Raw genomic sequence first — 16,478 nt, forward strand, 5'->3', positions numbered from 1 at the left:
TCGTGAAGTAAAATATTCTTTTGAAAATAAATGCTACAATGTTTGATGTTCCACGGTTCTGAAAATTAAACGTACTCAATTTCTTTTTCTTTCTAATTAATTCATATCTAGTTCACTATTGCTACAATCATTTCCAAAAGAAAAATTTGAAACATAAGAATGAGTGAAAGAAAAATAAGATAAAAAGCAAATATCTATTTACATGTAATTCCACACTGTTACACTTATTATGACAATCATATTTAAAGGAAAAATTGTTTTTTAAAGTTTTAAAATGCAACAATACACAGAAAAAAAAAAGAGTAAAAGACAAAATTTGTACTGCTACGACATTACAATTGATTGTCAAAAGAAAAATTGCCTCTGAGGACTGCCTCTTTAAAACATGGCAAGATGGAAGAAAAATAAAAAAGCAAAAAGTAAATATCTACCTAAATCCTGCACCACTGTATTGTTAAAACAGAAAGTTTGTACTATTGCACTGAATGCTAAAAAAAAAAAAAAAAAAAAAAAAAATTGTCTCTCCAAAGATTTTTAAAATACGGCAATAGATAAAAGAAAAATAAGACAAAGAAGAAATACCTATTTATTCCATACTACTCTCTTGGCATTCCAATGATTGCCAAGAGAAAAATTGCCTCTATATAGGTTTGAAATGGGAATAGGAATGAAAGAAAAACAAGATAAAAGACAAATACTTCCGAGTTGAAATGCACAATAACGTTAAGGAGAGTGAAAAGACTGTTCACCACTTACAGTATTGTGACAAGGAAAGGAAAAATAGGAAGTCGGATGGTGGAGAAAATGGTGGCGACGCAACGCAATGGGGAAAGAGAGAGAGAGAGAGAGAGAGAGAGAGAGAGAGAGAGAGAGAGAAAGGGAGAGGGAGAGGAACACGGGGTCGTGAGATCTGGGGGCGGCTGGTTGTGCCGGTGGCTGCATCGATCGTCCTTACTGCGCGCGGTAAAGCTCTTCTCCAGCGAACGATACGCTCTCCTTCCCCCTGAAAACTATCGTAAATCTTGTTAACGACTCATTATGCAAACCGATCGATCTCCTATTTTTATCATCCCACTTTTGACAATTTTCAATTGGAGAGGGGGACCGCGCTTCGTTTTTCAATTGTTAAAAATTAGAAAAAGAGTAAACGAAGGATGTTCACTACACTTTAAAATTTGATAACTTACACGCGCAATTAATATATCTTGGCATCATATCTTTGTAAAAATGAATCAAATTGAATTTATATTATATATATTCTATATTTTTATGTTAAAAAAAGAAATATATGTCAGAGAAATTATTTGACGGTGAACTATATCGACTAATCACAGATATATGTACATATATATTCATTTTATCTAAGTTTTTTTTACTTGAAAGTATTACCTGTTGATTTCACAAGACCGGCTATAATATTTGTTTCAACGTGTACATTATTTACTCCAAGAATTTCGAAGAATCTGTAACAAAGTATTATTATATGAAAATAGAGATGGTTATTTTTTCTAAAAAATCTGATACTTTTTTCAATCGATTTTAGAATAAACGCATCGGCTATAATAAGTTTCATAAGTTCCTATTAATAAATTATTGTGCATCTTAAAATAGTGCATTCTGGCAAACAAATCCTTTTCAATGTTTCATACGAATAAACTTTGTCTTTGTTCGTCGAGAGAATAATTGGAACGCTTCGATGGATCCATAGATCTCGATATAACTGGTTAAGAGACATTAATGCATAATGAACTGAAGGATAACCATCACGTTCTCTCCGACGTATTTATCTCAAATTGTTTGCCATTATATTCATAACATTGTTGATCGAACGAAACCTGAAATTGAAATTTTGTTTATTTTTAAATTCTTTTCTTTTTTTTTTTTATGTTATCGCACATTCTTAGAAGAATAAAATTTTAATATTGATACAATGAAAAGGAACGAGTGATAAATTCAAGCTTTTCATTAGATTCAAAAATGCAAAGACAAGAGGCTTAACATGCTTTCATAATACATTCGTCCCTGAGCAGGATTCCCAAGGGTAACGGAAGTAGTTCGAGGTCCGACGTCCAGGAATGTTCATCAAACAGACCTTTATTACACTGGCCTTGACTATCGTCCTGTATTTTGATACACATTTTATTTCAAAATCGTTTTAAATGAGATAATCGTATTTGATTGTTACAAAAATTTTTCACTAGAGGGCATTGCATTCAGAGTGATTCTCAATCATTAATTTTTATTCCGGATGTATTATCTATTAAAATAATTAAAAGCAGTAAAAACTCTCGATTATAATTCTCAAAAGTTTTATCTTTCAAATATGTATCCTTGGAAAATATAATAATTTGCTGAAAGAAATGATTAAACACCATACTTTAAATAAATAAAACTTGACGAAAGTATCTATGTTGCAAAAATTTTCCACTAGAGAGCATTGCATCAAGAATAATTATCCTGTATTAATTTACACTGTCGATACAGTAGTTATCGACAAAGAACAACTCTCGAGAATTTTACTCTCAAATATGAATCCTTACAAAATATAAAATTTGTATAAATGAATAAAATGATTGACTGTAAAATAAATTATTTAAATAAATGAAACTTTACAAAGATATCTATGTCACTATCTGAAATATAAAATTTGCACGTTTCACTCTTGAAAAAATTATTGGTTATAAGTCTATTTGCGCCAAACAATATCGGAAAACGTTATTGTTGGGATAGAAAGGCCGAGAGAATCGTCAAAGCTGTGTACGGATAACAAACATGATATTTCCGATACGACGAGCGTTGGAATCGACATGTACCTCTCTTAATTCTTTTGTTCTCGTCGATTTAAAAAGTCGGTATTTAGCCAACTACACAAAAACTTATTGAATCTTGGACGAAACGGAAGGGAACGTTTTAATCTATTCTACCAAATCTATTTCTCCTATCTATTGTTTCAATCTTTCGAAACAAAATTTCCATTTATTATTCACTCGACCTTTTCCAATATTATGGATTGAAAGGTGAGGAATAAATAAATATGATAAAAAGAGGAATATAAACGTGTGATGAATCGAAGTAATAAATTTTCGTGTTTCGTTCGCGCACAACAGAAAGAGCTGTGTACATGATTTCATTTTCCACTAGTTAGTTATCTTCACTAGTCTTTGACAAGTGAAACGTGAAGATTTATTCAACCTTTAACAAGTTCCATAACCCCTATCAATAATTTAATATACGTATATCCATACGCATGTAGTTGTACAATTGCAATTGTATTAGACAATAACACTAAATAAAGAAAAAATTTCTAAAATATTCCATAAAATACTATATGTGTATGTGGATGAAATATCTCTGGAAGAACAGAACTTTATATCTCAACGAAATTAATTTCTGTGCTGTAATTTATTTACATATAGTAAAATATCATTGAATCAAAATTTTGAAATAAACGAGTTATTGTGTTACAATTTTATGGACGTGATAATTTCTTTTTAAAAAAAAAAAAAAAAAAAAATACCGTGTAAAAAGAAAACGAATTGCGCAAAATAAATAGCATCGTTGAAAAGGATATTAATCCATTTAAAATGATTTCAACATCCTCGTTAAACAGTCATTATAGATTCGCGATAAACGATAAATTTAATTTGTTAATGCACGAAGCAGGGAACTGGCAAGAAGATTTTGTAATGGTGGATAATTACACCATCGCACGAATTGCGGAAGGGCCCTTGAGAAAAATTCTATCATGGTCTACTTTATTTAAATTAACGTCCCTTCAGCGGCACGACATTGAAATTATTTCACTCGCGAGTATATGCACGCGAGTTTCACTGATATGGCAAACGTGTTTATAAGAGAGAGAACGTGAAAAATTTATTATTTATTATTTTCATTGAGATATTCTATATATTAAAACGATATATATATATATTTTTTTTTCTATTTATATTATTAAAAATTATCGAGAATAGATAATTTTATTTTATATAAGTGAATATACCTTTTGTTTGATAGAATCACTTTTTCGTGATGAATATTGAACAAAAGTGAGTGAAGTGATCAAAGAGAATCAAGAAAATCGTTGAGAAGAATGTCGAGGAAATCAGAGGGGGTGGATGAACGCCCCATGGATCCGGGGCTCAAACTTGGTGCCACTTGAATGCAAAAGAAAAAGGTTTGTTTTTAAATTAATATATTATTATGATATTATTAATCTATATTGTACTATTCAAACTCTTTTTACCTTTAACCATACGCACTTAGTTATGTATTTATGTATCACGTATCACTGAAAAAAAAAAGAAGAAGAAAAGAGGAATTAATTAATTAAAAAATTATCTTCGACTTTTTCTTCTTATTTTTATAAACACGATAATAAAGAATGAAATGACAAGCATTTATTTCAAAGTACAAATGAGCAGTACGCGGGATGGGCAAATCTTGGCTTTGGGCCCTGTTTCCTGCGACGATGACGATGATGGCGTACGCCACTGTAACGACGGCTACCTCGACCTCGGTACCGTCCCTCTCTACGATCACCAGCACCGAGATTCTCGATACGAAAAGGGTAAAATATCTCTTTCTACTATTCTCCTTAAAAATTAATCCTTAGAACTCTGAAAGAAGGATATTTCTCAATAACGTTGGACAAATTTTAAATATTAAATTATTCAAATGAATTAAATACCAAAAATAATACCTCTTTTTTTGTATTTTTAAAAGTACTCTTTAGAATCCTGAAAAAAGAGGGTATTTCTCAGTAACTTTTAATTCTTTAGCAAAAAATTTTTCCTTGTGTTCAAATTATTTAAATTAATTTAATATTGAAGTGCTAAATTTTAGAAAAATCCTCTAACAATTATAATTCTTGAGACCAAAAATTTTTGTCCTAATTTAAATTGTTTAAATTAATTTAACACTAAAAGCAATATTGATCTTGGAACATTTGAAGTTAAAGCTGAATTTTAAAAGAGTCTTCCATTGTTTATATTTGGATTCTAAGATTCAAATCCTAAAGAAATTAATGTATATTGAAAGAAGTTCATTTAAAATTACATTGGATTAATTAATAGAATCTATAACCTGTTCTATTTCGAAGACGGATATCGAAGAAGCTCTGGACGTGATAGAAGCGGCATCAACCGGATCACTGGGTGAAGATTGTGCCACGACAGCTGGTTTTAAATCTTTACCAGCTGCCGTAGCACTTGATCCTCGACGTTACGATACCGCACGTCAAAAAGCTGACATGACAGCCCTGATGCTCCAAAATCTTGGCACTGTGGGAGTGTCAAGGCATAATAGTGAGTATACTGAATAATTAAACAGAAAAATTAAAGATCTTAAGATAATATGAATAAATTATAACTTACTTTTGTAACGTTTTTTTCTTATATACACTGTGAAATATAATATTGAAATTTTAAAACAACGTATATTTCACAATAGAAAAATTTCATTTTTTTTTTTTTCTATCTTACCATGTAAAACTTTTGTACAATTCCTTCTCACGTGTTATTAAACAAGAAAAATGAGAAAGGATAATGGTGTTTCCAGTATTCCAAACTAAAGAAGATCTATTTTCTTTTTTTTTTCTATCGAATTCCAAATCGTTTCAATCTATAAGAGAAAGATAAAATCGATTTGGCTAATAAACCGTGCACGATGACAGACCGCATTGTCAACAATCCAATTTGTCCGGGACCTGGTATATCATCACCTAATCGAATTTCATCGGCTAAAATGGTAACGAGAATATGCATGCTATCGAGGTACATCGATTATATCTTCATGCTTTTGCGACTCTGCGCGTGTACTGATTTTAAAATCAGTTCTTTAACATCTTTGAACTGAAAAAATGAAATTTATTATAATTTATTATTCACATATGAATTTTATATATCCTATTTATCGTTTAATCGAACAATGATTAATGATAAAATATTATAATAATTACAAAATTTTAATTTATGTATTTATAGCCATTAAAATTTTCAAAAATAAATTTACATATATTAGATTTATATATATTTTTATACAATTACATATAAATATATATATATAATATATTATATATATATATATTTATATACAATTATTGTATAAACATAATGTACTATAAAAATATATTAATTGTAATATTAATAATAAGTATCACTTCTAGGAAGTATTTATACTACTTCTTGTCTGACTAGAATATGTCTACACTACTACTTAATGCCTGACTAGAACATGCCTACACTACTATTTATTGCATGAGTAAAACAGTATCTATTATACCCTATTATTTATATTACTCTTATTTTTCTGATTAGGACATGTTTACACTTATTTTCTATATCGAATTACATAATTGTTTTACATAGTTTTACAAAATTTTTACAATTTCTTAGGCTCAATATACAATTTTATCATCAATTTTTAAACACACAATTTTTGTATAAAAAGAGACAAACCTTTATATATTATCACGTAATACGTTAATAATAGTTGATAGCTGATACATTTATAATTCGTTGAAATTTAATATTGTAGCGCTTTTAGATGTGCTAGCAAAGTCGTTACTGATGTCAGTGAACGACGCCGTGGAGACAAGGGTGATCGCACTAAACGCGTCCACGGGTGCAGTAATTAGCGCAGTCTGGTTGGAAAGAAGCCCGGGAAGTGTCGGAGAACCATTCAAGGTCGAGAACCATGGACTCCAGCCGGGATCTATACCGGATTCTAATTTACCGTGGTTCGAAAATGCGGGTGCCAGTACAGAATTAAGGTTAGATTCATCTAACCGTTCGAACTTCAAACTCTCATGCACCTTTTTCGATTTTTATTCGATGCACGTTCTCGAAAATCGCATGTATCGATATATTCATATTTCGATCCATTTTTCATTTTTCTTATCGAAACCTGGAAAAGAGACATGTATTTAGTTAATATCGAATTGTGCAATTAGTATAATTTTTAATTTTTTTTTTTTTTAGCGAAATTAGAATAAAAGAAATATAGTTAAGTTAAAATTATATAATTAATATATTATATAAGTTCTCGTAATATTCATAAGAAATAACATTCATCGATTAATAAAATATAACGTGATCACATCTGCACCTAGCTTTTTAAGAAGCATCAACCTGCACGCACGCACACGCACAAGCACAGAAAAATTTTATTTTGCATCTCGCCCTCCATATTCAATTTTCGTTACCTCTTCTCGGTAAAGTAGTTGAACGCAGTAACCAAAAATCGATAAAAATATAAATATCATAAATTTTAACAAAACACGATGTTCTTACCATAAATCAATATTTATCTAAGAACAATTCTACCGAGAAGAAAATAAACATTTTATAGGCGCTCCACGATCATTCATCATCCTTCATCATCTTGTACAAGCGTCAAGTCATAGAAACTCGACACGCAGAAATGAGATTCGAATTTTTCGAATTTTTAATTTTTCTCTTGTTTCTAACATTCGTTAAAAAATATTGTCTGAATATTAAAAAATTTACAAACATTCGATTCTATAAATACGCAATGTCGGATACGAAAATTTTACAGTTTTTCCGTTTATTAAATATTAAAGATACGGCGCGCTGTATTCAAGGGTGTTCATTTTGAAGGGGAATGTAATCGCTTAAAGAGAATTCTACGATAATCAATATGCCAACGGTACATCGTTAAAAGCTTTTTATCATATGTGTATACGGCGCTACGATATTTATAGCTTGGCATCGTGAAACTAACCATCGAATATAACAATATGAAACGATTGACAACACTGATTACAGTATTATAGTATTATAGTATTTATAGTAGAGTCCGAATCAGGATGAAAAATGCAGTATGCATCGGTCGAATTATTGCGTGGGTGTTTATCGTAACAAAATGATTGGTATTTGGACCAGACGATCGTATTTGGATCGATTTCGACGAATATGTTCACCAGAGAAAACGACAATTTACAGACAAATGTGGATGTAGTTATTTTAATTTGTTTAATGCGAGCTATGAAAGCGCCAAAAAATTCACTCAATGGCCGTTCCTAAAGAAAACTGTAAATTATTTTTTTCAATTTTGTCTATTTGAAAATTATCTCACTTATATTATTTAAATTATTATTATATTTATAAATTAAAATTGAATTAAAATTTTAATGGATGATGGTAATTGAGAATAATTATAATATTGAAAATTAATTATCGCGATCGCTTTAGGATTTAACATGTTAAAACTAATGCATATTTTACGAGGCAAATATTTTCATACATATTTTATGAAAATATGTATGAGAAATAATCTCTGGTTATGATTCAAAACAATAGTTATAATATAGAGAGTGTTTCATTTTTTTCCCTTTTATTTTATAGATATAAATGTATTTATGAATATAGACTATTTTTTCAAATTTCTTAGAGTTAAAAAGTAAAATGCGAGAAAAATAATAATCTTTAGAAAGTAATACTCTCTAGTTTTTTTACTCGCAAAAAGAAAAATATTAATACAATATAACATAAAAGAAAAATGTCAAAGTATATCAATATTAACATATTACACGGTGAACTCTAATTAATTAAAAAGTTCTAGATGCACATTCAGACAATATCCAATATTTAATTCAAAATTTAATTATTCGTATATACCGGATGACCGTGAAGTGCCAGGATTTAAAAAGAAAGAGATAAAAAGAAAAAGCAAACTATACGATAATGGAGTCGTTGCACGAAACATGTATGCGTGAAAAAATCGAAGTTTCTATGGCGGTTTGTGGCGTTTGCGTGTTATCCCAGGTCACCGAAATTCATGCAGTCACCGGCGATTGAATCCTACAGGGGTTGGTGGACCATCCCGTATTTCTCCTGCAAAAGTCATCGATGGTTGATTTCGTACAGTGTTAACATACGACCGCCAGACGCTCGTCACGGGTTCGTATCAATCGTTTTAATTAATTTTTAACTTTAAATCTTTGATCTTGTAATTAAATAAAATTTTGATTCGTCAATGAAAATTACTTATGTAGTTAATGTGGAAAATAATGTTGTAAAATGCAACGAGATGGCTGTGCAACAATATTTCATTGATTGTGTAAAAACTTCCATTTGATAAGTCAATGTTGAGTCACTGTTTCGAATCTCAACAACTCTTTGGATCGATTTCCAATTGTTTATTCTGAATCAAACGATCAGCTATTTCAACAAATGTTGATGAAATTATATTTTGTTCAAGGGTTCGTGAATTTTTAAGCGTAGATATCGATATCAGCGGGCTAGAAGTGAATCAATGTGATCCATCGCCGCATAGCAATGAGAATGAAATTCTAAGTAATCAGATAGCATCTTTTAAAGGCACGCACAAATGTCATACCGATACCACTCAGGTGATTCTTTTAAAACTGAAATTATCGAAAAAGAATTATTACCTTTTAAGAATTCTTTCATTCAATTTCAAGAATTTGTCTCTACCTTGATTTTTAGTGTGAATATCAAAGTCCGAGCAATCGTATAAATCAAAATGGCGTTGGTGCTGGTTGGGCAAAGGGTGCATATATATGTAAATGTCGAAAAGGTTATTACGACAAGAACCAACATCAATCCGCTTTCAATGGAATCCTCGTCGAAAGTTAGTAAGGATAGTTCAACTCTTCGTCTCGAACGAATGCATCATTAGTATAACTTTTACTTTAGCTGAAACATAAATTTATAGCCGCCTGGAAGGAAATGCAAAGAAACATAAGCGATTGGTACATGACCATGTTTCGTTGCTTACGTTGTGCCCCCGGATGCGTTAAGTGTAAGGGGCCGGAACCTTGCCTGGCCACCTACAACTGGCCCTTCCGGTACGAATACGTTCCAAACTTCTTTAAACAAAAGTGGCCGAGTATTTCTGAAATTTAAGGAATTTTCAATTACGATGAAATTGTAGAAATTTAGTGAGAATGTCTTTTACTTGCAGAATCGCTCTTTTATCGTTCTCTATTTTCTGTGTGTTTGGTACTATCATCCTAGTCGTCTACATGTATCAACACCGTAAACTCAAAGTGTTCAAAGTTGCTTCACCGATATTTTTGTCTATCACGCTTTTGGGTTGCGCCATCATGTATCTTGAAGTATGTACAATTTGTTATTTCAAGTTGCCCTGCAATTTCTTACGATTATTTCGCGTATACATAAAAATGTAATAATATGTGCATCACGTGAATTATTTTTCACGTACTTTCTACGTACTTAGATGGCCGCAATATTTCCGGTTTTGGACATGTATTCTTGTATCGCGACCAAATGGACGAGACATCTTGGTTTTTGTATTTCTTATACCGCATTGCTGATGAAAACCTGGAGGTATGAAACACAAATTAATAATCAAAGAAGAAAATCATTAAAATTTTATTTGTAATTCAATAATGAATAATAATAATATACTTTTTATCATATCGTACAAATTGTCCTTTTTCTTTTTTTTTTTTTTTTTTATAGAGTTTCTCTCACATACCGTGTAAAAAGCGCGCACAAAGTAAAGCTCACAGACAAACAATTGCTGCAATGGATGGTCCCGATATTGTTAGTAATGTTAATTTATCTGGGCACGTGGACGCTCAGCGCGCCACCATACGCTGAAGAGATAGCCGACAATTATGGTCTGAAGTTCAATCAATGCTCCTTCAATTGGTGGGACCATAGTTTAGCTATCGGTACTAAAAAAAAAAAAAAAATTATAAAATTAGATTAGACAAAATATTTTTAAAAACATCAATAAAAATACATGGTAATTGAAATTTTCCTTTCAGGAGAAATTCTGTTCCTTGCATGGGGCATTAAAGTTTGTTACAACGTTCGCAATGCAGAAAGTCTTTTTAATGAGGCGCGTTTGATAAGCTATGCTATTTACAATATAGCAGCTGTGAATATAACCATGATCGCCATTCAGTATGAATTTTTATTTTTATTATATATTTCCAACGTTATTGTCGAATCGAGTGTTAAGTTCCACGTTTTTCTTTGCAGTCTCTTCATTTTCCCTCATGCTGGCCCAGATATCAAATATTTATTAGGCTTTCTACGTACACAATTGTCTACTTCTGTCACTGTGTTTCTTGTATTTGCGCCCAAGGTAATTATTCATCAGCTGTTTCACTTTCTTTCCCATACAGGATATTAATTTATTCGTGAGACACTTTGAAGAGGAGACACTAGAAATTAACAAATAAGAAAATAAACACAAAATTTAATATACAAAAGTATTATATTTAGTTCAACTTTATTTATTAACGTATTATCTCACATAATATATATGACATCTCTTCATTGTACATTGTTTATTAATTTTCAGAAAATTTTTCATATTGAACAAAGATTATTTTGGAATAGAAAGATTTCTCATCAATATATGAACACCTTATATAGTAAACTCTATATTGCCTTTTTAAACGATCATTAATTACATTTCAGGTGATTCGAGTTTTACGTGGTCAAGGAGATCAATGGGACAGCCGTGCTAGAGCCCGAGGTGTCACAGCGAGTTTCTCTTTAAATGGAATCGGTTTAGTATCCGAGGAAGCGACAGATTTGCACCAAGAAAACGAAGAACTGAAGGTATCATAGTCTCATTTTAAATTCTGCAGATATAATAATCACTAGACTCCACCAGAAATTTATGCATTTACACAGAAATTTAAATATAAATAGAATGTATATTTAAATTTCCATATTTCAATTCTATTTTTATAGATAGATACGTTCATCAAAATTTATATAAATATCCATCCAATTATCACATATTGCAGGAAGAAATTCAGAAATTAGCAGCACAGATAGAATTTATGAAAATAGTACATATGGAAATGTACAATCGTCACATCAAACCGAAAGCAGGTGGCTACTTTAGCACCCATGGACACGGGCATAGTCATCCGTCCTCGGCGCAGAGTCCAATTGCCAAAAGTTCGACGGCCAGTTTTATATTGAAAGTATGTATCTAACTCGTCTTATTCGTTATTCGATGTCTATTTTACGTGAATAAAATCAGGTGGAGGACATATTGAAAAATACAGTTAAGTAAATTATTGAGCAGACGGCCGTGGAGCGAGGTGCGAGTGCGGCCGCGGCTGCCGCGGTCGAAGATTCCACTTTTCCTTCTGGAAGTTTGCACAGAGCGCGTAGAATGGAAATACTTAGAGAGCGTAAGGCGGAAAGGGGCAGAGAACGAGAGAAAGAGCGGGAGAAGGAGAGAGAGAAGGAACAAGAGAAATATATGGAGAAGGATAAGGAGAGAGAGAAGGAGAAGGAAAGTGGAAAGGAAAAGGAGATTGAAAAAGAGAAAGAAACAGAAATGGAGAAAGAGAAGAGCAAGGAAAGGCAAAGAGAGAAAGAAAAGCAGGATAAAAAGCAAGATGATAATGGTGAAGCGAGTGGAGAAGTTTGACTAGTACTGAATAGCGATGAGGTGAGATTTATTATTATTTCAGTCTTAATTTTCTTTTAATGATAACAAAGAATTTTCTTTAAAAAATAAAATTATCGTGTCTAGATATGGTTGTGACAAATTCGAAGGATTGAGAAAAATAAAGAAATGAGTGGAAAATATGGTAGTGAAAATAGAAAAGAGAAAAAGAAGAATCTTAAATGGTACTTTCTAATGGACATTAGGCGTTCATGGTTTGTATAAATCAAAGAACTGTATTGGTAAATAGTGAATATTAAATCCGTATAACGTGTATATGTATATATACACGTGTGTATATATATATATATATATATTACGTGTCATTTGCTCGTGGTGACAATGTCTTCTTGTTAGCTTTATTGTAAATTATTTATGTTACCACCAAATGACACCTCGTTGTACGAAAGAAGCGTATTATGTATAATGACGATAATGAAGAAATATCTTTAATGATATAGTTATACAAAATTTTTATTAATTTCGTTACTCAATGAGAGTGACGAAATTCTTATTATTTCAATAGTTATAAATGATTGCGAATGTAGTGATATTACTCTTAGGTAAAAATAATCCTGAGATACCTGTGAAGTAGAAGAACGAAAATTGTATTTCTTGTTACAGAAACGATCACCTTTGTGATTCATGTTAAATCAAATCGTAAATTGTGTAGATCTATCCAAATAGTTCAATGATTAACGATCGATTATTTTACACGATTAATGATTTTGTTCTAAAATAATATATGATTTGAAAAGATAGTTGAAAGAAAGGAAGAAAATTGTTTAATATAATTGTAATGTTAAATGTGTCAGAATGTATTATATTGAAATGTGTTATTTGTATAGTTAGAAATGACAGACAATGACACAAATATTTATGATAATTACTTTGACTATTATTTTTAATTTATATATAAAAAATGATCGAATACGTGTTTCTTTAGAAAAATGAAAAATAGATGAAAACATTATTAGAAATTTTGATTTATTACGAACTTTTTTTTTTTTTTTAGGTTAGAAATATTACGCATTTTTAATCGAATCGTAGTAATCCTAATTTCCTAATACTGTTACCTGCGTATGAAAGAATCGCATACAAATTTAACAATGTTGTAAACAAATGCAATCATATCACAATTCATACCGAGTAAAAATTGAAATTATCAATTGTTCGCTTTGATCAATTATCTAAACATTCACTCGATATAAATTTCTAAGATATAACAGCTATTGCAAATTATAGTGACATACAAATAAGAAAATATAAAGAGACATAAATAATATTTACATACATATATACATACATTTGATTTGATTCATGACTTCTTTATAATTACGTACGTTGTGTCGAATATTTCAAATACTTTTATGCAATACATTGATTCAAATTAAAAATTCACAAAGCACCAAAGTTACAAAAAAAAAATATTTTTAAACAAATCTGAAAGTATAAGTTCAATGAATTGAAAACATTTGATACAAAATCCATTGTTTAAAAGCAATATTATCAAGATTAAAAGATTATTGCATTTCAAAAGCAAATTGATAGAATTTAACAAGTATGATACTACCAGGGCCCTCTCTTGCAATAATTTATTAACTAAAATATTGAAGATTTGTCAAGTTGTAAGTAATATAGATTTCGCTTTTACAATTTTATTAATTTACATCGAATAAATCAGATGATTCATAAGTAAAATTTATTTATAAAACTTTATTTGCATTTTATTAATAAAATTATTATTGCACATTTTTAATATCGATAACTTGTAGATTTTTAAATGATAAATAATATTATTAATTTACAATTGTTACAAGAGGGCTCAAAAAATTTGTCGATATATCAACAATATTCACACACTCGCGATCGTGTATGTATGTGTGTATGCGTGTGTATGTGCATGCATGCGTGCGCGTGTTAAATTGAGAGTGTGAAGAATCGCATACTTCGAACAATCAACGCACACTTCAGGTTAATGAAATTCGATTTTTATAAAAGAAAAAAAAAAAAATACTTTTCAATTGAATCGAAAATTGCGAAAATCACGTATTCGTATCGATTAAGATTTTGTAACCATTTTTTTGTTTCGTTTTAATTAAAATACGAGATACAGGTTCGTACATAATCATACAAAGATTGTGCGAAATAATAAATCGAATCGTCTTACAGAAATATCCTATTAGAGATATAAATCAAGAGAGATGCGAGAGGCATAAAATAGTTGAAAGTAAATACAGAATAAAAAAAAAAACATCGTTGTATCGCACAAAATATCGATAAGTATCGAGCACATAAAGCATTTTATTATATGATTGGGGTGTAAAATTCACTTGAAGATATGTCAAAAGATATATGCATTTTATACGACAATAAGATAAAATTTAAGGTATGTTCTTGTTATTAGTAACACACAAAAGCGTGCAGCTCGCAATTTGTAATTACTGGAACGACTTGTATTGTGTATAATTTTCGGTCCTGATCATTAAAGACTTCGAATATTAAATTATATACATATGTATGCATATGTATAATACAAATTCTGTGTATAATACAGGTATTTTCTGTGCGTTGCAATTTTTAATTCGTAAAGTAATTATTTAATTTTCATCGTTTCATTTTTAATAATTTTAAAATATAGAAATAAAATAAAATAATTTAAAAAAATATTAGAATTAAAAATAAAAATGAATGAATTTAAAAGCATAATTTGCAATTACGAGAAAATTGCTGCGTACAGGTTAATTGTCAATAAAAATTCTGCGTCATGTTTTATAGCATGTTAACGTGTTGCAACATTATTCCGCACGAGCCTGCCCAGCTTATGAACTATGTATAAATAAAATGACGATGGAAGGAAAGATTTCCATTATGAATCTATTCGAATGATTGTTTTCCATCCTTTTTAAATTTTAGTTATTGCGTATTACATGTTATGTTGTATGGTTGACAGATTTTTAGCCAATAAATATTAATGTTTATATCTAAGATATTTATCGCCGTTGTTGAATATGTATGTTTGCTTGCTTGTCTGAACGATACGCGTAATACTTGTAATTAAAATATTTTTATTCAAACCTTGATACGTATTCCGTGAATAAATTGTTTTCCTATTTTCCTCTGATTAATTCTAATTTACGATAAATATGTAATTTAAATTATATTATTATTATTTTGAACCACTACACTAAATAAATATCTTTATAAATCTTAATCAATATTTCGAATAATTTTGAAAAATTTTGTAATCCGGAGGAAAATAGATTTGAGAACAATAATCTTGATACAAGGTTTTAATATATCGATTTCGATGACAAGGACGTATGTATAAAGAAAAATTAATGTAAGGAATCGTCCAGATCGAATTCGTCTCGAGAAGCGGAAACAGAAGCTTATAAAAAGAACTTTTCCAAAGTTATCGTGCGTTTCTTCTTTGACGCAGCTATCGTAAAATGCATTTGCATAATATACATAAATGCAATCAATAGAAATAAGAAATAGAAAAAAAAAATATAGAAAAAGCATCGTGCTTTCGATGTTGCCATTAATATAAGATAATTTATTTAAAAGAAAAACACATAAAAAGTAAATCGATGTTAGAAAATACTAATTCACCGACATAAATTTTATCGATGAAATATCGTGATCACGATATCTCTCGAGGCCAATCTCGAACTAAGACGATTCTTTTTCGTAATTTTTTTATCAATGACATTGGATATTATCAGATTAGTATACAGTTTTGGCGTTACGTAATCATCGCAAATCGTGACGAAGAGAAAGTATATACGATTACGCTAAATGGAATAATTATCTTAAATTTCCTACCCGACTCTTGAAAAAGTTTGTGTATAAGCGAAAAGAAAATGTATTTGTAAAAATATATTATATGTCGGAGAATATAATGACAATTGCGAGTAACAAGAAGGAAAATATTTAGTATAGTAGTTTTTTTATTTTAATTATATATATCATTTTTTTTTTTTCATTTTCATCATTTCACCAAATTGTTCGTTGTTATATGTATTATAAGTTTTTCATATTTTTAA

The 16,478-nt window shown here is 30.1% G+C and overlaps 1 protein-coding gene and 2 long non-coding RNA genes across 11 annotated transcripts; 1 reads left to right on the top strand and 2 right to left on the bottom strand.

Annotated features, from left to right (window-relative positions):
• Positions 1-903: 903 nt before the first annotated feature.
• LOC147656176 (uncharacterized) lies at positions 904-4,114 on the bottom strand. The gene is made up of 3 exons (XR_015294979.1): positions 4,001-4,114; positions 1,390-1,463; positions 904-1,010 (listed from the first exon to the last, which is right to left on the bottom strand). It is a non-coding gene; the product is annotated as an uncharacterized LOC147656176 (long non-coding RNA).
• A 261-nt stretch (positions 4,115-4,375) lies between these two features.
• Positions 4,376-13,877, bottom strand: LOC116414214 (uncharacterized). Of its 4 annotated transcripts, XR_015294974.1 has the most exons (15): positions 13,736-13,877; positions 11,055-11,179; positions 10,483-10,684; positions 10,207-10,325; positions 9,940-10,128; positions 9,760-9,876; positions 9,456-9,677; positions 9,006-9,385; positions 8,699-8,852; positions 6,456-6,903; positions 5,481-5,849; positions 5,373-5,399; positions 5,083-5,279; positions 4,700-4,736; positions 4,376-4,616 (listed from the first exon to the last, which is right to left on the bottom strand). It is a non-coding gene; the product is annotated as an uncharacterized LOC116414214 (long non-coding RNA). The 4 variants fall into 4 exon arrangements; XR_015294972.1 differs by having other exon boundaries at positions 5,373-5,849; positions 10,218-10,325; XR_015294971.1 differs by having other exon boundaries at positions 5,373-5,849.
• LOC100863171 (putative G protein-coupled receptor CG31760) lies at positions 4,430-16,350 on the top strand. Of its 6 annotated transcripts, none has more exons than XR_015294969.1 (16): positions 4,430-4,567; positions 5,099-5,303; positions 6,535-6,769; positions 8,826-8,918; positions 9,220-9,370; positions 9,468-9,612; positions 9,697-9,829; positions 9,946-10,099; positions 10,222-10,331; positions 10,467-10,681; positions 10,778-10,916; positions 10,995-11,100; positions 11,439-11,582; positions 11,774-11,956; positions 12,016-12,432; positions 12,517-16,350. XR_015294969.1 is itself a non-coding variant. In XM_012485251.2 (16 exons), the coding sequence occupies exons 1-15, from the start codon at positions 4,430-4,432 to the stop codon at positions 12,409-12,411; spliced, it is 2,547 nt and encodes an 848-aa protein (XP_012340705.2). In that variant the 3' UTR covers positions 12,412-12,432; positions 12,517-16,350. The 6 variants fall into 6 exon arrangements, 4 of the variants coding, with proteins under 4 accessions (XP_012340705.2, XP_012340709.2, XP_086772702.1 ...); XR_015294970.1 differs by having other exon boundaries at positions 12,046-12,432; XM_012485251.2 differs by having other exon boundaries at positions 8,784-8,918; positions 12,058-12,432.
• Positions 16,351-16,478: the final 128 nt, after the last annotated feature.

This window comes from Apis florea, unplaced genomic scaffold (assembly GCF_048593485.1).
Source record: "Apis florea isolate Af1SG1 unplaced genomic scaffold, ASM4859348v1 contig_3802_pilon, whole genome shotgun sequence".
Taxonomy (NCBI): domain Eukaryota; kingdom Metazoa; phylum Arthropoda; class Insecta; order Hymenoptera; family Apidae; genus Apis; species Apis florea.

Coding starts and splice junctions, on each gene's coding strand:
- LOC100863171 (XM_012485251.2), top strand. CDS start 4,430: ATGGGCAAATCTTGGCTTTGGGCCCTGTTTCCTGCGACGATGACGATG. Junction 8,919..9,219: donor CCGCCAGACGCTCGTCACGG/GTTCGTATCAAT, acceptor ATTTTGTTCAAG/GGTTCGTGAATTTTTAAGCG. Junction 11,957..12,057: donor CGGCCAGTTTTATATTGAAA/GTATGTATCTAA, acceptor TAAATTATTGAG/CAGACGGCCGTGGAGCGAGG.